The 21,338-nt window shown below is 36.7% G+C and overlaps 1 protein-coding gene across 1 annotated transcript in view; it reads right to left on the reverse strand.

Moving 5' to 3' along the window:
* Positions 1-1,153: 1,153 nt before the first annotated feature.
* DNAJC15 (DnaJ heat shock protein family (Hsp40) member C15) overlaps positions 1,154-21,338 on the reverse strand; it is a 26,625-nt gene continuing 6,440 nt past the window's right edge. The window contains exons 2-6 of the mRNA XM_026034504.1: positions 18,957-19,008; positions 16,925-16,998; positions 9,475-9,551; positions 5,571-5,641; positions 1,154-2,441 (exon numbers count right to left, since the gene is read on the reverse strand). Coding sequence (XP_025890289.1) covers positions 2,371-2,441; positions 5,571-5,641; positions 9,475-9,551; positions 16,925-16,998; positions 18,957-19,008 — 345 coding nt within the window. The 3' untranslated portion in view covers positions 1,154-2,370. The remainder of the gene's footprint in view (positions 2,442-5,570; positions 5,642-9,474; positions 9,552-16,924; positions 16,999-18,956; positions 19,009-21,338) is intronic.

The following is a 21,338-nucleotide window of genomic DNA, read 5'->3' on the forward strand; positions in this document are numbered from 1 at the left end:
AAAAAAGTTCCCTTGCTGCTAGTATGATGGATGGAGAGAGACTGCATCAGAATAAATCAACCTCTATGCTGCTTTCCTACATGGAGAACTTTTGCATCTAGTGAGTAAAGAAAGTACTCTCAAGAGGATGAATACAGTTAGACTCACAGGGCACGCTACTAAAAATATAAACACAAAAAGTCTGTTCTTTGCAGTCCAGTTGAGCACAGAAACATTGAATTCATGTGCTGTTCTGCAAGGCAGTCAATACAAACATTCTCTAAAGACACTCTTCAGCCTTCACACTTTACAACTGGAAACAACTGGGAACAACAAAAATGAACAGTATTTACATGATTTGCTTGACTACATATTTCCTTTTCACTGTCCTATCTTCATCCTTCCAAATGTCATTTAGCATGTGAGACAATAGCTTTGCCAGTAAACACAGAAAAAAAGAGAGTTCCTTCCAAGGAATATATATATTTGTGCTATTGCACATGTGATGCTGAAGTTTTGCACATACAGAAGTGATCATTTCATGATCACTCTATCAGCTCCTCTCATTTTACAGAATTTTACAGGCACAAGGACATGTGATTGTGTGAACAGCTAGTCAGTTCAAAAACACAAGGAACAGTTTTGTTATGAGCAACTTTGCTTCTGAGCAACGATCCCCATCACTTATAGGGCCCACCCATGAATATAAGGAATTCCCTGCATAGGAATTCCCATGCATCCCCTGTTATCTTTACATTACGCTTTTTCTTGTTTTGGAGCAGCAATTAAACAGCAGCACTGCAGGACACATATCATACATTATGTGTATCCCCCCCCAGGAGGTTTTTTCCCTGTGCCCTTTCTTGCTTTATCCAGTCAAGATGTGTCCCTCAAGTCCTGCAACACTCTCAGTGATCAAGGCGGACATATTTAAACTTCACATTTTATTTCCAGGTTAACTAGATTTTCTCCTTCATCTTCTTAATGGCAGGAAATGCATAGTTTATATATATATACACACATATACATATATATTATTTTAAAGTCATGTTATTTCCTCCTTCCAAGGTAAAAATCTGTAAGTTTCTAGACATCTGCCCCTGGATGGTCAAACACATACACGTCCCAGGGAATAATATGTGGTTGGATACTCATTTAATTATCCATAATTCTGGCTAAATAGCCTAGAAAGTAAGCAATTTAAGTTTTCTACTAACAGCTCTTTAAAGACTCGTTGTACCTAAAATGTCATTATTTTGACTGAATACCAGAAAGTTTTCTTATCTTACCCAGAATACACTAGACTCATCATCCTCTGAGTTAACTCATCTGTAACCAGATTCCTGGTTGGAATTTGCAGTAGTTAGTGCTTCGAATGGCATCGAGACACAACTGCTAGGGATGCAAGACCTCATGATTCCCAGAAGCCAAAACCAGGTTGCTACACGAGCAGGCAGGTATGATGCTTTGGGAAACGGGGCAGAGAAAGGATAAGTAAATCTAGAGAGAATAATAACCAAGGCAAATATCAGTAGGGGTCCAGCCATGTTTGCTCCCTGCTGTATCAAGCTTATTTCAGTCTGACATGACTAGAACAATCTCGACATCAACGTCCTACAAAATATATTCATCTGACTCCATGCCATGTGGACCTACCTTCTTCATTTCTACAGGCATGAAAACCCCTGTATCATCCTGACTTCTACAGAGTGACTTCAAGGAAAATAAAAAAACATTCCACATAATTACTTGACAATTTCAAAGATCTAGGAGGAAAAAAGAAAATTCTTCCTTTATACCACTCAGTTCCATTTGCAGAGCTTCAGGAAACAGAAGCCTGTAGTCTCACTAGCCCTTTTTTGTTCCACATTGCACCTCCACAACCACATCATGAACAAACCCCACTATTTCACAAATGAACATTCCAATGTAGCTGATGCTGAAGTTTCCCCTTATGGTTCTGCCATACTTTCAACTCACTGATTTTCTGACACTGCTGGAGTCTTCATCAGTGAATGAAAAGCCTATAAATAAGACTATTACTATTTCGGTTTTTAAGTATTCCAGAAGTTACATGAAAGAATCCACTGCTTTAAAAAAAATAAAACCATATACACACACATGCAATTTAGTACAGATACACTAAAACTGACACATCACACTAGAAATATTTCAATTGGCTTTTAAGTTGTTTTAATCTTTAATTATGACAATAAATAAAAACAGTCCCTGCAGTTTTCAGCAGCTATGCAGAACAAGCAGATATGAGAGCTGTTGCATCCACTCGATCTTCCACAGTAAGATGTGTAAAAAGCTGTTTCTCTTCTCTTTTTTTTTTCCTTTTTTTTTTTTTTTTTTTTAAGCCATTCTTATGATCCAAGGCCTAACATTTCAATTTTTGGCACTAGATTCTAACAGGTCTTTTGCTTCATTTATTTTTGTTGCTAAATAAGGTGATCCACCTGAAAAGAAAGGACAAATGAATATCATTTACATATCTGTATGAAATAGTACAAAGGAATATCATTTACCTATTTGCATGAAATATCAGTCTACTTTTACAGCATCCAGATATTACTCAATTTTATTAGTGCCTCCTTCCTCAGAAAATCTTTTTCATAAGACTGCTCTAAAAGTATAATTGATATGAAATAAAATAATGAGTAGGGAAACATGACAAAAAGTAACCAAAAAAAAATGAAGTAACTGAAGAGTAACAAGAACAATTTGTCTCGGAAGTCATGCTGATAAAGAAAAGTCTCAAAATGATCCTTTGAAATCACTTTAAATTAGGCTGACTTAAATTTGCACTGTAGTGTTGCTGCATACGTGTGCAAGGTCAGCTCTCCTGAATGTTCCCATAAAGATGATGGCTCTTATTCCCACCCACCCCAAAACCCAAGAGGCAAAATTTTGTAATTATTTTTACCCAAATCAAACCAGACTCACCCCATCCTTCCCCTCTCTAGACACCCAGAGTTACCAGCCAGAAACTGTCACATTACAACTAGTCAGACACGGTCTGCCTTCTAACTTGCAGTCCCCAGCACTGCCATTGCTTTACGCTCTATCTAACAATTTGATTACAGTTCAGGAGTCTTTTGTGTTTGTTTTTTTACTCTCCCCTTGAGTGCCCACCATCTGCCTATAGTCACTGAAAACTACATTACAAGGTCTGTACCAGTAGCTTGCCATTTACTAGAATACACTAACATAAAAAGGTGAATTCAATAATACTGTACATTGGACAGCCTTTTCCAAGGCCTATGTCATAACTTTTCATTCAATGAAAGCCGGCGATAGAAGAGACATGCAGAAGAGCAAACACGAAACAAAAAAAATAGAGAAATGTAAAGCTTTAAAAACTTCTTTAGGACATTCCTGCAAGAACCCAAATTATAAAGTCATTTCACTGTCTAATAAAACAACTGGAAGAAGTAATAGAGTTCACTTCTCTTGTTTGTGTTCTGGTTTTGTAGTCCTAATAGTTAAGACACATTTCAGGAAAGTGGAACAGGGAAAGAACAGGACAGAGAAGTGACTACTGGAAAACAAGCATTTTATGCATGTGTGTGTGAGATAGGTAGATCGATAGATAGATAGATCTCAAACACACACACACACACACACCATATCAAAAATATCAAACATTAAAGACTATAAATTGCAACAATGTATTCCAAGAAATTTAGCTGTGCATTGATTTTCTAAACGCACAGAGTGCATAATCTTAAAAGTAAATTCTAATGTATTAGAAGTGTTTTCACTACATTTACATCCTTAAGTGCTGTATTAATTTTGTTGCCCTCCAATGAGAGGAAATTCGGTCTCATGATTGCATAAGTGTTTGTTTATAATTAGGCAGGTCCAAAAGACTTTTCTCTTCCTCAGTTTCTGTGAAGAAGTATTCTTTCAAAACTTAGTGACTGAAAAAATATTAACACACTTTATATTTTATCAGTATAATAAACCAGGATTCTGCTTAAAAGTATTAATTCTTAAGCATAAAGATTAATGCACAACCATTTTAATCACCATTATTGTCGATTCTATATATTTCTTATTCCTAATAATTCTCTCTTTAAAGTTTTAATTCTTAGCTAATATAGTTTTTTTTTTTTTTAAATCTGTCATTACTATTCTTTCTTTCATCAACCCCAACTGCTAAAATATTTTAGAACAACATTCAGTAGTTGAATATTATTCATAAAAACCACAGTTCTGTTACTAGAAGCCTGAAGGAATTGCGGTATCTGTTTAAGCAAACAGGTCTCTGGTGCCATATGTTCAAGATTATTCCAGGCCATAGCTCTGCACCTGAAGACATTATACAAACTTTTTTCTGTGGCAATACCAACAAAGCTTCAGGGCACAAACACCTTAAATTCATTTTCCTACTGAGAAAATAGTCCATCCTAACAGCACACAGGAGACCTCGAAAGCCGACAACGCGTCTAGCAAACCCTACACTGTACCCAGCTGTAGCTGCATTATTGCTGTAAGCCTGGTCCCTTAAAATATAACTTTTAGTACAGAAATGGGCTTTCTAGGTCTACTCAGAACCCATACTGAGATTCATGGTTCCAGCTCAGGCTTCTGGATGCTGCTACACTAAAATTAAAAAAATCATTATCAAAAGACTTTAACCTACTATGAACTCTGCTGGTTAAGAGATCCCCTATGATTGCAACGCATTAAAAATGCAGAGCAGAACTTTCCCAGCTTTCAATTGTGGAGTTCATACATTACAAGAAGTGTAAGAAAGTGAAGCGGTGTGACATCAAACAGGGAGGACAGCTTTAGAATTAAGTTGAGGGCTGAGGACAGCAAAGAAAGGCATCTACTTGTTGGCAAACAACTTGGTAAGTTATTTTTTCATTTTCTTAAGACAGGGCAGACCAGGGACCCTGTAATCCTGTCAAGATGCAAAAAACTTCCAATTCCCCCTTTTGACTTCTGAAATACAGTGCAACTCTTCACCATCTGTTATTTTAAAGTACAAACAGCAATGAACATATGGGCTTTCTTTCTCAACCAGCTGTAGTGTAGTTAAAGTTATAATAATAGCCTTTCTGTAAGATAAATTTACATTAAAAACTTGGCCAGTAAAGCAAAAGTGCCCAGCTTCACAGTTCTTCCAAAGGACTGCAAACTTCCTTGAATTCAACCAATGAGTTGTCACTGGCTGCAGAACACCTCCCCACAGAAGGGTCCTTTCAAGCATGTGACTGCTTCATTTCACAGTCCAGCACAGAAATGTTTCATGTAAATGTGCTACAGAACAGTTTTTCTTACTTTTAAGTTTCTGAAAGTGTAAAAGGGTGGTCCAAGAGCTCATGGTTTTAAGTAAGGCAGCACAGGTCTAAAAGCAACCTTAAAAATATCTGCACAGGTTACCACAACTGTGTTTCATAAAGCCTTTCGAGTATCAGTCTGTTTCATCGGTGAAAAAGATGCACAGAAACTAAAGTCTAGTCTAAAAAACAAATATCATATACTTGCACTGATTGTGTTCACTTACGGAAACAGCAAACTGAAGGATCTCATTTAGGCCTTTTCAGCTTCAGTTAAGAAAAAGAGGAATTACTTACCTTTATCAGGATGATTCAAAATCATGATTTTTCTGTGGGCTGTTCTGATTTTGGTCTTGCCAGCAGATGGACTACAAAATAAATGGAAGCACTTACCAAAAACTCCACCAAACCCAGGCTATAAATTAAGTTTTTGGTGGCTTCAAAAAGCAATTAAAACTTGGGATTTTCACCATCTTGTGGACAAAACACAAAACTGCATCGCCGAGGAAGTAAGACACTAACAAAGGCACGTGAGACATATAGAAAATAGTATTTTAAAAAAGCCTGCGTATTTGAAACATACAAATATCTTTAAGGCTTTTCTGAACCCCAAAAAATCCACCGCTATGTAAACAAAGCGAAACAAACATAAAAAACCCCACACCTACTAAACTAAAGCCCACTAAAACCTAAAAGAAAAGCTCTAGGGTAAATCTACCTTCCATTCTTACAATTTAATGTGGAAATATTCTATTCTCTCCTAGAAAACGAGTGTTTATATGACCAATGACAAAACAACAAATATTTAAAATTACCATATTGTATTATACTGTAAATATTATTATTGCAGCTATAAATAATTCTTCTTTCCACTGGGGCCTGAAAAAACTGTATTTGTTATTTTTTGCAAAGCTGTTCAATGTGTTACATTCAGGGGCATGTTGATTTACAAGCGCTACATAATGTTGTTTCCTTCAATGACAGATATGTAAAACATGTACTTCAGCTAAATTAAGTACATACCTTACCAGACAAATAACCACTCAGGGATGCAGTGTGCCAGCACAATAGGTTATGGTATGCAAAAGAACAGTACTATTTAAATTTGAATGGTTTTATTTTTTGTAATCTGTTAGCATGCAGAAATGAAGCAGTGTTTTCCACTTCAGATCACTTCTTAATCAGTGATAATTCAATTAATTAATCTTTTTGTAGGTACAATTTGAATGCTAACTGCATTCCTGAAGTAAACAACCTGTAATTATTATTCTGTCACGGGGAATTTGGAGCATGTTGCAAAAATATTTCACAGAACTGCACTCAAAAAGAAAAAAACCAAAATATCAAGGGAACAATAAAATCCTGAAAGAAAGAATTAGGAGAGGATGAAGGGCCTTGAACTACATAGCTTCAGAACAAAATGATTTGTTCTTGGGTAGCTAGGGCTAAGTTATCTATATTTCAATCCGCAAATTCCTTGTTTAGTACTGTAACAATATAAGGAAAGTTGAGTTACCATATTTGGAAATACTGAGCACAAAAGTCAAATTATGGAAAAAATGTAGTTACGGAATATAATTCAGTTATGGAATATAAAGCAGATTTCTTTGATCTGAAATATCATTCAAATCAAACAGCTTATAACAGATTGTTTATTCTGGAGGCAGGACTGATCACTGAATACTCCTAGTCACTACCAAGAAAATCTCTTCTGTCAAACCAAAGTTACACTTCACAACCTGGGTCACACCAACATAACACGCTTCTGATATCACAGCTTTTGCTCTAGCTGCAACTTCTTTTTTTTTTTTTAAATAATGTGTATTTATTTAAATTCATATTTATGCTGACAAGTAATTAAATATTTCCTACAGACAGAGAAACAATGCATTTTATTTCAGGAACAGAACGGTACAAAGTTTCATTCACATTTATCTATTGTTTAAATTTAAATCTTTTTTTTTTTACCAGACACTATCTAACTGCAGAAAGTTAAGCACAAGGGATCTGAATGGCAGCAAACCACTGTGCTTAGCTTGGTCTGGTGTTTGGAAAATACTCATATCTTTTCATAACATTATCACCTCCTAACTCATTCCTTCTTCCTCCTCTCTTAACAGTAGTTCCTTCTGCACCGTATTTAGTTGTTAGAACTAATGCCAAGCTTATAGTGAGGTTCAGTAATCAGGTCTGCTTCATGATAACTTATGGAAGAGAAAATTTTAAAATTACTGAATATTTCTAATACAGTATATGTAGTGCTCAAGGCCTTTCATACAGCTTAAAAGAAATATTCTTTTATCAAAAATATATATTACAATCCTACTGAATGGTTATTGCTGAGTGACATTCAAAAACGCATAAAAGTTAGTACACATGAAATGCAAAAGCAGCGGTTAAATGCTCATCATCACCTTGTATTTATTACTGTACAATACCTTGTATTTATTATTTCTACAGTACCCATACACAATTGGCACTCAACATAATAAAGCAGGTCGCTGCCTTAAAATCAGTATGACTTGGAAGCAATGTCACAGGGGACAAAAGTTACAATAATAAGATTAGTGTTGAGTCAGATCTGGTTTGTGCCTCCCCTAACAGCTTTCCTAATACTTTAAAACTAATTTGCCTTTTTTCCATAGCACTCATAGCACAGGTAATACTGTTATAGGCATATAAATATATAATTAAATGAACACTGAGTTAAAATTGGTGTGTATTTAAAAACTGTATTTTGCAGTTTTTAAACACTGCAAAACCTTCCTGTAAAGATGTTAGCCACATGCTTCTATGCAACTAAATACTCAATCCAAGTAAAGAACTTCTCTCAAATGGCATTTGTAAGACTCAGCCCAAACACACCAAGCAGTGTCACTATTCTAGCTGCAGACTCCAGCTATTAAAACCAAAAATAAAAGCAGATTCTGATGCAACACGTAATGAAGAATGCATTCACATCTTCTATTCAGATGTAAAAGAGCAGCGTTCAAGTTAAGGAGAGCCAATGTAAACACACTTTAATGAGTTGCAGTGTGCTACTCTGGAATATCACTGAATATGACCTTATAAGCTAAAATGTTAATACTTATCAGACTTAAAGGTCAAAGGAAATATGTCTGAGTAGCACTCTTATTAATTTTCTGCTTGGTGTGCAAGCATGAAATACTTCAAATTAAAGTATTCTTTTATTTTACAATTTCTTAAAATGAATGTTACATGTGCGTAGTCCCTATTACATGAGAAGTAAACATAAATAGTTTAAATTCAGAGCCAATTTGAACCAGGAAAAGGAACCTACTACTTAAAGGCAGATCTGTCCCTCTCCGCTGCTAAACAGAATCACAGACTGGTTGAGGTTGGAAGGGACCTCTAGAGATCATCCAGTCCAACCCCCTGCTCCAGCAGGGACACCCAGAGCACGGGGCACGGGGCGGCATCCAGGCGGGTTTGGAAGATCTCCAGAGAAGGAGACTCCACAGCCTCCCTGGGCAGCCTGTGCCAGGGCTCTGTCACCCTCACAGGAAAGAAGTTCCTCCTCACCTGGAGATGGAACTGCCTGTGTTTCAAACCTTACAACTCACTGTTTTTATAAAAAACACTAACATGAATGCTAACACTAGCTATTCAGATACTTCAGGGGGAAACAGAAAAAAAAAAAAAATCTATCAGTTCCTCAGCCTGAAAATGATTTCCTATAACTGCTCAAATTACAAGTCTCTCTGAATTGTTCTGTTTGGAGCATGCACCAAGTCCTTAACTCAAACAAATCAAAGAGGAAGGGGAAAAAAAAAAAAAAAAAAAAAAGACTTACGGGAAAAATAAGAACAAAATTGATTTGCTCTTCTCATTTATTAATATAATCTACAGTATTGCTTATCTCAAGGGTTTTTTCTTTTTTGGGGAACAGGCCATGTGATCACACTAATTAGCATAGTATTTGCTTTTTTGATTACTTCTAGAATATCAATTCTATTCTCCACTGCAATATGTTACTATGCCTTCACATGCTGAACACAAGTCACATGTTTTATTAGTATTTATTATTTGCTTTTTTGCTTAAGGAGAATATTAAAATGGTTTATGAGCATTAGAAGCCTTAAAAAAAAGGTTAGGATTTGGGCCAGATTATTCCATATTCCTGCTATATGGATTTTTCCATTCATCAAGAAACAAAAACATATTAGTGCAACACACTTACCTTACACCTAAAATAAGACTAGCTTCTCGCCTACTCATTTTCTGTTCAAATCCTCCTTTATAGTAGGATGAAAGACTCTATGAAAAAGAAAGGAAAAGTGGGAAATAATTAGTTCCACATAGAAGGTGTCAGAACCTAAATCTTAACATATGACCTCATTCAGAGCATTACATTTTTCTGTATTTTGAAGGTATGAAAAAAGTACAAACCAGATGGTATGAAAGAAATTTTCTTGGGTTTTAACACATCTAAAAGTTCCCTTAAAAATAACTGTTTTTGCTATCTTCTATTACGAATAAAAATATATTAACAGCTACAGATATAAAATTCCTGTCTTCAGATAAAATAGTCCAGAATCAAAGTCTGTATTGGCAGGCAGTGATACACTCTGTACGTGTGCAGGGGGAGGCAGGAGGGCCGAGCAAGGAAGTCTTTTGTTTAAAGCAGCTTTGGTACCGTCGCAGTGGAAAACTGCAAATGCAGCAACAATATTTTAAATTATTTGGGTATCTAAGGAATTATGGATGTCCAGATCTTTCTATCTAAACTATAACAAAAGGATAAGAACAGATAAATATTGTATACTGATGAATAGTCTATGTGCTTTTTCTTTATGAGGAGTAATACTCAAAAATTATTTCCTTGACAGAATCATTTACTGTGCAACCAGGAGTGATCTGGTTGATGTAGTTTGGTTGATGTATATAATTTGGTTGCATTTCCAAAAGATTTTGACATGGTCCCTTAAGTCAAATGCTTCATCAGAAATCCAAAAACAACAAGGCAGGCATGGTTTAGGGGATGATGTCTTCACACGGGCAAACAAATGGCTAGAGCAAAACCAGCAGCAAAGAGCCAACTATGTCCATGAAAGAAGGTCACCGAAGAATTCCCGAAGGGAAACCAGTGCCAATGCCATATTCAATGGCTGGAAAGAAAGGGGCTCAAATTTGTAAAAAGAATCCAATATAAATGAATAAATGAGGCAACACACTGAGAAACAAGATGCATACATTCAGCTTAAGAAGGATCTCTATGTATGGAAGCTTTTACTACATGGGAAAAGCATCCTAGAATTTTAACAGATAATTCTGTGCACACTTCAGTTCAATGCTTAGCATTTGTCAAGAGAGGCCATAAAGATACAACTCTCTGTCAAAGAAAGGAAATGAAAACCAGTATGAACTGGCAGTGTGCTCTCCTCTCAATAATGTCCATAAATCTCCTTTGCCTCTACCTTAAAAACAAACATTAGGATTAAAAAAAAAAATAAAAAAAAACACATATTGAAGACAACAAGAAGGAATAAAAGGGCCTTCAAGGCAAAAGATCATTCACTGATTTACATAATAAAAGAACAAGGGACATCAAGTGAAAGCAGGAGACAGGAAAAGGGAGGCACTTTTCCACAGTGTTCCTGTGTTCCACAGTGTTCCTGTGTTCAGGAACTCACTGCCAGGGGATATTTTGGATGGCTGAAGTTACATGAGTTGAAAGAGTGATTAAACAAGTTTTATGAAAAAAAAAAAAACACAAAAAACATAACTCCCTCCTCCTCCCCCCCAAAAAAAGCCAAAAAAAATTTGCATCGAGCTACAATCTTTATTCGCAGCAAAACATTGGAAAGTAGTGAAGTATACAGGAAATCCTAGCTTAGGTTTGCCCTTATGCCCTTTCCTAGATGCCCATTATTGAAAATGATTAGAAGTAGGATTTTTTAAGATTAGAAACAGCCATTCTTTACAAAGAAAAAAAAAGAGAGCGAAAAAAGAACATTAAAGAGAATAAGATGGATATTAGAGCAAATTATAACAACTGAATTGTCATTAGAGGGAAAAGAATTGAAAGTATATTTGTCAACCCATAAATGCATTTTTAAATGAAAAAATAAGTTACTGAACAACCACTGACTGATAGCTATGATCTCCTCAATGCAAATGTTTCTGTAAGAAGAATTAAGGACTAGCCTGCTGCCACACAAACAATTCTCCAAGCTGCACGAGCCCCAGAGGCAGCAGATGCAGTTGTGAGACAGGCCGCCTTTGGGAACAGGCGCGCAGAAATATCACTTGACAAGACTGAAGTTCCTTCCTCCATGCAAAATTTATCAGCTGGGGAAAAAATAAGCTTCCTTTGTTGCTATCAAAAGGAAATCTGGCTTGAGAACTGAGCTTTCCTTTTTTTAAAAAAAATGTTCCTTTTACCCCCAAGTAAAAATGTGCCCAGCGCTTAATGAAATATTTTCTCCCACTAGCTACTAAATACATCTGTTCACACACAATAAGAATGTAGCCTTATATTTGCATAAGCTCTGTCTTAGCTAACTGCAAAAAACATTAAAACATTTTTAAAGGCTCCGGTTATGATATCTAAGCATAGCCTTTAATTAAGATGAGGAGCAACAGTGACCCGAAAGTACTGTTCAGAAATACTTCACCTGCTACCAACACACAATCTCCAGGGGCAATGTAGCCGTGAAATCACCTACAGCCCTGAGATTTCCAGCTGTGGAGGCTGTGAGCTGAATCCTTTTTTCTTACTCATCTCCCCGGCCACCATCCATCAAGTATCTATTACTGTAAGTCTTCAGTTATCAAAACTGAAGCAACTGCAGACAGGCCATGCCTGCAGCAAGAAACCTGCTCAAGAGACACTGTGATAGGGGTAATGTAGAGCCAGCCTGTCCTAGTGCATAGGAATGTTACAGGTTGGACTGCATAGCACTTGGGGAAGGTACTCGGCCTCCTCTAGTCCTTCAAGAAGCCATCCGGATGACCTGCTAATCATAGGGTAAGGTCTCATTGGGTAAGTTCAACAAGAACATCTAAAATTGAAGTGGGGAGACAGAAACAGGAACATAATTTAATATCTTGTGAAACGTTTTCCAAAACTCTCCTTCACCCTAAAAGAAAAAAAAAAAAAGAGAGGGCTGGAGAGGAATAGAGTACGATGCTGGTTCACAGTTCATGTGGAGAAGAGCAGTATTTTAATCATCTTTAACACAGCTCTTCTCTAATCATGGCAGCCTCCATATGAATTAGTAACCACATGAAGCTCATTTGAAATCAGAGATAGAGAGGGATGGCTGTAGGCTGAAATTCAGAAATACTTTCTCATGTTTTTAAAGTGCACTTCCCTGACACTGTTACAACCTCAAGAAGCCTCAACTCAGCTTCCATGAGGAATGAAAAAAGAAATCCTGTGGTCTATGCCTTTTGGCACCAAATCAAATCTGAAGCAGAGCCTTCAAAAACATCATGTTGAATTGGCCATCAAGGAAAAGCACTTTCTTCTCAGAAGTGAAGCATACAGCAAGAATGATCAGTTCCTTAATTTAAAATCTTGCTCCTAAATGGAATATAAAGCAAAAAGAAATCAGGCTTCAAAGCTACTTTTCCCCTTAGTTGGAGGAAGGAGAAGAAACATCCAAGTCTTACTTGCAGGATATGCTTTGTCAAATTTCTTGCCCCCAAACAGAACTTTTGCATGCTATTCATATTAAGTCAAAGTTATTTCTTATACTTTTAATTGTAAATAATGGCAGAAGCAAAACACAACAATACTTGCTATTCTCCCGTTAAGAGAACTCCTCAGTAACTGGGCAGTTCCATCACTTTATTATTTATTAATCCTGCCCGTCACAAACAACTTCTATATGGGGAAAAAAAATCCTTGAAAAGTGCTCACCATTTCTTCACACTTGGGGCGGGTGCCCATTTTATTTCATTCCCTTTTGGCATGTCGTTACTGGTTCGCAATTTGTATAAGCGAATTGTGCTTCCTGAATAAATTCTACTAGAAAGTGTGTGGGGGTGCAGAAGGGGAAGGGGGAAAGACGAGTTGAATTTGCTCTTTGAATGCGTATTCACTCTTGCAAATTTTCACAAAATTAGTCATCTAAGAAAATCTGATTCATTAGCACTGTGACGTCTCCAAGACACTTTCCTGCTCTGCACAAATGTGATTGCTGTTCCCCTGCCAGATCAGAGAGATGCAGAAGGTAACAACAGAGGCCAGACATCATATCGGAGCACATGAAGTTTTTTGTTTTCTTTCCTTCTAGACTCTACATGCTGCTCTATCAACAGTATAGTCCCCCACTAAAAAGGGGACAAACACTGGAAAAAGGGGAAAAAAAACCTAACAAAACTACACTATATTAACAAGCTACTAAGATGACACATTATATCATATAATTTGCTAAACTCAGCTTTCATTTCTTTACCTTTACTTGGGAAAAATTCAGACTGCAAGTTATCTTATTCTCTAATGCTTTATTTTCAGTGACTGACAAGCCATGGCTGCGGCCCTTGCATCTGATTGAGCATTCTATGGGCCTAAGCACCATCAGATCCAGCCATGGAAAGGGAGTGCAAAAGGTGAAGTACTTCAGAATCCCTAATGAAGCGCTGTAGAAGAAGCCCTTTCCATCTGGAATACAAAACTTCGGGGATTATGAAATTTATGGATTTTAAAGGTTCATTTCGCCTTGAATTGCTATTTTTATGGCTCAATCTTCAATATCATAGCTCCAGCAGGGAAAAGGAAGGCCACTGAAATACTTGCTATTCCTTCCCTTCCCCTCATCCCCTCACAAAATTTAATAAATAAAGCCAGGCAGGCAGGCTTGCTGCAGAGGGGAAATGGCAATAGTTCCTCTTATGTCTCCTTCCACTGAAATAACACCATAGAAAACATGAAAATTAAATTACAGCAGTATTTACTGTTCAAATTTAAGTCTATATATTTGTCATAATTAAAGCTAAATGGGAGATAGAAATTCAGAGCAAAACAGAACAAATTTTACTTGCTACTTTTAATTAAAAGATGAGCCTAATTGTTCACTATACATGTTATTTACTTATATAAGAAAGCAGAAAGGGACAGAGACTCAAAATGTAGCCATATAGGCATTTAAACTGATCTCTTCCTAATTGCTCTGTTGGACTTTAACTAACTTATTAGTGAGTTGGAAAGAAAGGATAAGCAGAATATGAATTATTTTCTGAGGCTGCAGCTATCATGCATTGTGACTCCTGCTGCTAACAGGGAAAAAAAGGAATTTCAAATGAGGGAGAGAGAGAATGGAAAAGGTCACAAAAAGAACAAGCTAGCTTAGAAATACAAGGCTCTTTCATAGTGTCCCACAAGCTGAGGTCATGAGGAAAAGGGGTTGAATCTAGAAAGCTGCAATAACCACTGAAACTCTAGTGATTTAGGAGCCTCCAGGCACCACAGGAGAACAGTAGAGTAACACTCAACCTAGACATTAAATATCACAGAAAACTTTTTTTTTCCCCAATAAAATGGTTTTTGTAGAAGTACTAACTGCTTGATTGCCATCAGTTAGCAGGTTTAAAAGGCAATATGCTATAAATAGGGGCAGTGAAAGAGCTAACCCATAGATGATAATTGGGCAGCTTCAAAATCCTCAAATAAAATCAAGTGAGGACATAATACATAGTTTGGACAGGAAGGTCTTACACAGGTAAATATGTTACTTTGGATGTTATGTTTCCTCTTTCCATTGCTTTAAAGATTGCAGATGGAAAAAAGCCTCTAAACAAACAATACAAGAAAACAGTTGCAGAGCAAAAAGCTTTGTGAAGAATTAGACAAGAGTCTTAAATTTGCACCACAAAGAACAGTAAGTATTACCATTGCCCTCATAAATGTGAGGCTAACAAATAAATACTATAAATGGTAAGAAAGAAGACCCCCCCCCCCAAAAAAAAAGTACCATACTTTGCAGGTAAAAGTTCAGAAATAGAACAGAAAAAAAAAAATTGCACTTGAGATCAACATGAAGTTCTACACTTGAAGGAGAGGGTTGAAAGTAGAAAAAGAAAGCCAAGTCCTGGGATTAGAAACACAGTGTGAATTTAGATGCTTCCAGGTTACTCTTTTTAGTTGTTCATTAATTCTATATGACTCAAAGCCACTAAGATTAAAAGGAGACTGGCCATTGTGAACTTGGCTCAGTTGGGATACCAGTTCCGAGGGCTGCAGTTTCCTTGAGTGGACACTTCCCTGTGCAATAACATGTTGTATTTCCATGTGTTAAGAACAGTCACTGAATTCTTTCTGTTTGCATTTAGACACTATGGTTTGTATGCACAAATGGATGAAAAGAATGCTGCAGTAAAGCTTGTACAGAGGAAGGATGAAGTGGCCACTCTGAAGCCACACTTTTTATTAGTAATTACTTTTCAGAAAACTTTTAAAACAGACTGTACACACCATATAAATGCATGAGAATTCACAATACCTGCAAGTCTCTTTTGCCTTTGTGGCAGGCAAGATTGGAATATCTTCAAAAGAGAATTTAAAAAAGAAAAAGCTTTTTTTTTTTTTTTTTGCATTGGCTACACAGTAGCTATGCAAGAAGAAACAGAACTGAAATAGAACAGAAACACCATTCCTGGCTTATCTGCACCTCCACTGGGCCAAGTGTGGGCCAGTCCCAAAGGACAGTCCACGTTTCAAGTGTCTTTGCCTTCCATCCATTGATCAAGCTTGCACCTTCAGAACCTACAGGCAGTCAATGAACCTGGACCCAAAATTCTGCCCGTTTTTGATATGCTGCATAAAGGAAAGCCCTGCACTGTAATTAGCCTCACATGGCATGACACTCATTAGCACTTTCTCAAAATCTACCTTTAATCTGTTTTTCAGGAGACAATAATCTACAACTTCCACTCTCATAATATCTTTTTCCACCAGCATCAAAAAGGGCACTGTATCATTTAAACAAAGGATAGCTTTCTCACTGAGAATTACTTCACTCAGACATGAATGAATATTTATTTACCAGAGAACAGCCCATTCAGCAAAAGCAAAAAAAAAACCCACACAAATCCTCCAAAATATTTCCTGTATATGCCCCTTTGACAACACTTAATTTTCTCCCTCTTTACTATTATCACATTTTTATTGTGTTACTTATTGCATTTTTAAATATGTCCATTAAAAGTGAGGAGCACTAAAGACAATTCATGTGAACAACAGAAGAAGCTTCCTCTCTTCCCCTCTCCCAGCTTTGGCAACATTTCCTGGAAGTTTCCCTATCCCTTTGTTTCCTGGGCTTTTAAGGATTAAACTATAGTTTTCAGCTCCTTAAAAGGAAACTGCAGTCATCACTTCATTACCTCCAGACCACTTCAGTTAACTTTAACAATTTGTCATAAACTTACTGGCAAAGAGTGTGAAAAATGCAACATCACTTCAGGAAAATTAAAACCATTCATCAGATCTCAGAAGCACCTTTTGATGTGGCTGATAGCTTCATTTACAGGTATTTAAAAATATCACATTAGTGCTAGAACATATGGAGTAAGGAACAGCTCTATTCTGAAATGAAATGCACTCTCTGTATTCCACAAAGTAGTTCCTTCTTAAATACTTGAAATATAGATTAATAAAATTAGCAACTAGTAGCTTCTGAACTTACAGAAGTTGAAATCCTCTTTGCTGTCTCTGTGATGGTTTGCTCCAATGGTTTCCAGAGGTGGAATGCATAACGGCCTGGTTGAAGTTAGAAGAAATTTTAATCAACATTCACTAGATGGAGAAAACAAACACACACAAAAACACAACACACTGACATCTGTTCACCAGCTTATAGCAAGAATAATTTTGGTGTAAAAATCCTTCTTCATTGTTAATCTTTTCATCCCATTTATTGCTCTCCAACACTGTTGTACTTTATTGCTTTCCAAGATGCTCCCTGAACAGCCAGTTTTGGAGGCCAGCCCAGCAGAAGTCCCATGATAAGCTTGCAATGGTTTATATTTTTTAATCTCTGTACTATGAGGGAAGGGTGGGGAAAAAAAAAAAAAAAAAAAAAGAAGTTTTATATACTTAATATAAAAACCTAACCATGGCCTGCAAAAATTGTGTTTGCTCACAGAATAAATAGATTCAAATGCATCTCTATGAGAAACAGAGACAACTGCCTTATGAACTATTATGAGGGCAATATGTAATTTTAGCTTTGGATATGCATTATTTACTAAATACTGTTCAAAGGTTATGTCTTAAGAAAAAAAATGTAGGTACTACATGCTTTTTGCTGTGATTTTATAAGCTTACTCAAACATTTTGCAAGCATTGCATTTTTTATTTAGCTGGAAAGAGGATCTTCTGGGATTCACAACCATTTAACTCCCCACTGGTAGTAAATGTGTCTATAGCTAAGCAAGACTATATTAACTCTGTAAAGGGACCTTGCATTACACTGGTAAATGTACTGTATGCTTTCAAGAACAATTTCAAAATGAAGATCTATACTATGCTATTACGGGATTTTCCATCCAAGTCCTCTCTCACTCAATTTTTGTGTTGATTAATTTTTCATTAGCAATGTAACTTAATATTAGACACAATGTAAAACCATTTAATAAAAAGGCACTGCTTTATTCAGATAGTATCCTGTTTTCATTCTCAAAATATGGTGTGTCTACATGGGTTATTCAGCCATGTAAACACGCACCTATATTAAGAAAAGAGTAAAAGCTATCACTGGAATATCACAGCTGAAAAACTGTGGTGTATTAATATATTATCCTATGACTTTCTCTTACCACTTTGCTATCTGTCACTAATTCCACAACTTAACCAGCAGAAGAAATTCTGACACACTCCTCTTCTGTGTCTACACAAACACGTGTATTAATCAACTGCTTAATGGCTGTTCATCCACCAGGAAAGAGTGTGTCCTGCCCTTCCCTTAAAAAACAGCAGTACCCACAAAACATCTGCTGAGTTGGCAGCATGGTGCAACATGTTCATTTAATGCTTTTGTTCTTGGAAAGAACATTTGTACATAGCTAGATGTGGCCTATCTGACATCCTCAAAGTAATGAAAATCAATGGGTATATTTCAAAACCAGACCAGACCACTGCTGTAATCTAGTCTGAGTAATCCATCATGGGAAGTCACATTAAGACCATAACCTGGCGTCTAACTAGAAACTATTTTTCAGAAGAACATATAGCCCACATGTAAAGAGTTCAGGTAACAGACAGTGTACTACAGAAACAGCTTACTGTAATAAATTGCTATAGCTTCTAGAAACTTGTATTTTTCTCCACCAGAATTGGTAAAGTATCACCTTCCCACTACTGGATCCTGTTGTGTTCTTCCTTACTAAAGAGCTTACCTTTAGCAGTATGCTAACAAAAAAAACCATAAAGTCATCTTTTCACATTATATTTTGAAGATAAAAAACACAGATTGAACTCCTTTAGCTTGTGCCCATAAAATAAGTTTCTTCAGCTGTGGCTTCCTCAGAATGCATTTGGGAATTGTGTCGAAGGATTTTGAAAGGTCAGGAACTACAACTGGACACAATTCTCCAGTACCAATCTTGGGTAACCTTTCTATTTCCCAATTTCTTTATACTCCCAAGAACTCTATTAACCCCTTTGGAAATAGCATCTGACAAGTGTCAGTTCCACCCGCTGTTGGTAATACAGCTTACCTGCAAATGCAACAGTTGCAATACCAAGTCCAACTGCTATCATAGTTCTGGCCTAAAGCAGAAAAACATAAATCAGAATAAATAGAGAATTATTTCTCAACATAAATTAAAAGACAGATTTAAAATATATTCAAGTTCTTACTGTAGTGGCAAGTGTTTCTGATGGCTGATTTGGTCATTTTATGTCTGTGGTCTACAGGACACATTATTAACATAGCAGTGCTTCAGCACTTAAACTGGAACTACCCATTAACAACTTAGTGAACACATGCAAGCAAATCTCTAATATTATGTAATAAAACAAATGGATTAATAAATAATCCAAGGCAGATAACTCGTCAGGACCACCTAAAATAAGCCTGGTAGACTCGAACACATTCTGCAGTGATAATAACAAAAAGCATCAGTCTGTTACAAAAACATTAAGAGCTCAAAAACGCTGAGGCACTGGCTATTATTTCATAATGCCTTTTACTGGGAATAACACCATGACAGAGCCTGAAAACAAAAGCAGAATATGAAACAGAGTAATTGGGCTCACCATTAAGGAATGAATCCTTACCTCTGCTAACTCAGCACTTGTTTGAAGGAGTCATCCCTGTCCCACAGTTAAGGTACGAAGCTCATTTGGGATCTCCCACCTTTCACTGCTTGACCCATGGAAACCCCAATAAAAGTCCTGTAACCTCTTTTTGATATTTACCATCAGTTTTTAGTTGAAGATTATCCGATAGCAGATATTTGTCATTAGAATTATGAGCTTCCTGAGGCAGTTTTCATTATCAACTACAGGAAACAATCTTTATCACCAGACTGACTCTAAGCTTGGCTTTCTGCTTCTTTAATTACTTCTGCATTTATCCAGTTATGGTGCTACACATTTTCTACCAACAATCATGACAACAAATTTGAGGACTGAAACCTCAAATTTAAAGTTGAGTGCCCTAAAAACAGGATTTGGAGGGACACTCCCTATCCCTGGAAGATATGTATTTAATTTTTTCAACCATTTCTAGACAGAGGGAACAGGCAAAGAGTAGGAAGGAACAGGCCTTAAAGGCTTCTAGCTTTGGTTTAGCAGAGGCTATCAATGTATCAATAACTTTTCCAGCCTGTAGGCAGCTGTTTAAAACACAGGCATTACCGGTTGATCCCTACAGTTGTGGTTTTGAAGAAAGGTAACTGAGATTGCTTTATAAAAATGAGTCCAGCATGAAAAAAAGGGGTAAAGTGCTAGGTGTCCATATAGAAGAAATTGTATTCCTCTACACATACCTTCTAGATCCTAACGTGTTTTAGCTCAACACCGACATACTACACACGCCGATGGAGCTATTCTACCATTTGCATAATGTAATATTTAACCAGAAAACTGTCCAGGAAAAGGAAAAAGTAAATCAAGCACCCAACACATCTCTCACAAAACTTTCCAAAATGAGAGCTTTGGGATGTTTTATCCAAAGGTGCTTAAAAATCTCCTGGTACTTCCAATTTCAGGTATCTAACTTTCCAATTTTAGTGCAGCTTTCAGTCTCAGTGTTAGCAGCCATTTCTGTATGATAAGCATGTAAAAATAATGTATAGTTTTATGTCTGTTGTTCCTTTCAGTTCCACAAGATTTCCCTTCATCTTTAGACCGTGAAAAATTTAAATACGTTACTTTAAATGTTAGAGAATATAAAATAATGAAGCATATAGTTCATCCCACTAAACTACTAACTCTTTCCACTTCTTTTCATGAATCGGTTTTGTCAGGCTCTCAGTACTCAAAGCCTTCTACAAAATTCTAAATCCTATATAAAACAGTAACCAGCAATGGACACAATATTTCTGGAAAGATTCTAACATCACAGACATCATTATTTGTTATCTTGTAGTTTGTGACCATGGGTTTATATTCACTAGAGACCTTCTATGACTTGGTAAAAAATTTTAGCTGTCACTCTGAACAAGTGGTTACAGTCAATTAAGAGCCCAACAAATGGTGAAACAGTTCAAATTAGAAAAAAAAAGTAATATTTATTAGCTTCTGCTTGTCAAAACTCAGTTACACTCATTTTACCATCATAAAGGTGGCTTAAGTCAGCAGTTTACAAAGTGTGCTGTCACTGACAAGGCATTAGCAGAAGATACCTCATCATAGGCAAGGTAAAACAGAGAGATCATAGAATCACAGAATGCCGAAGGTTGGAAGGGACCTCAGAGGTCATCGAGTCCAACCCCCCTGCTCATGCAGGGTCACCTAGAGCACATGGCACAGGGCTGCATCCAAGCGGGTTTTAAAGATCTCCAAAGAAGGAGACTCCACAACCTCTCTGGGCAGCCTGTTCCAGTGCTTTGTCACCCTCACAGTGAAGAAATGCTTCCTTAAGTTCCTGTGGA

This window comes from Nothoprocta perdicaria, unplaced genomic scaffold (genome assembly GCF_003342845.1).
Source record: "Nothoprocta perdicaria isolate Ctin4 unplaced genomic scaffold, notPer1 scaffold_145, whole genome shotgun sequence".
NCBI lineage: Eukaryota > Metazoa > Chordata > Aves > Tinamiformes > Tinamidae > Nothoprocta > Nothoprocta perdicaria.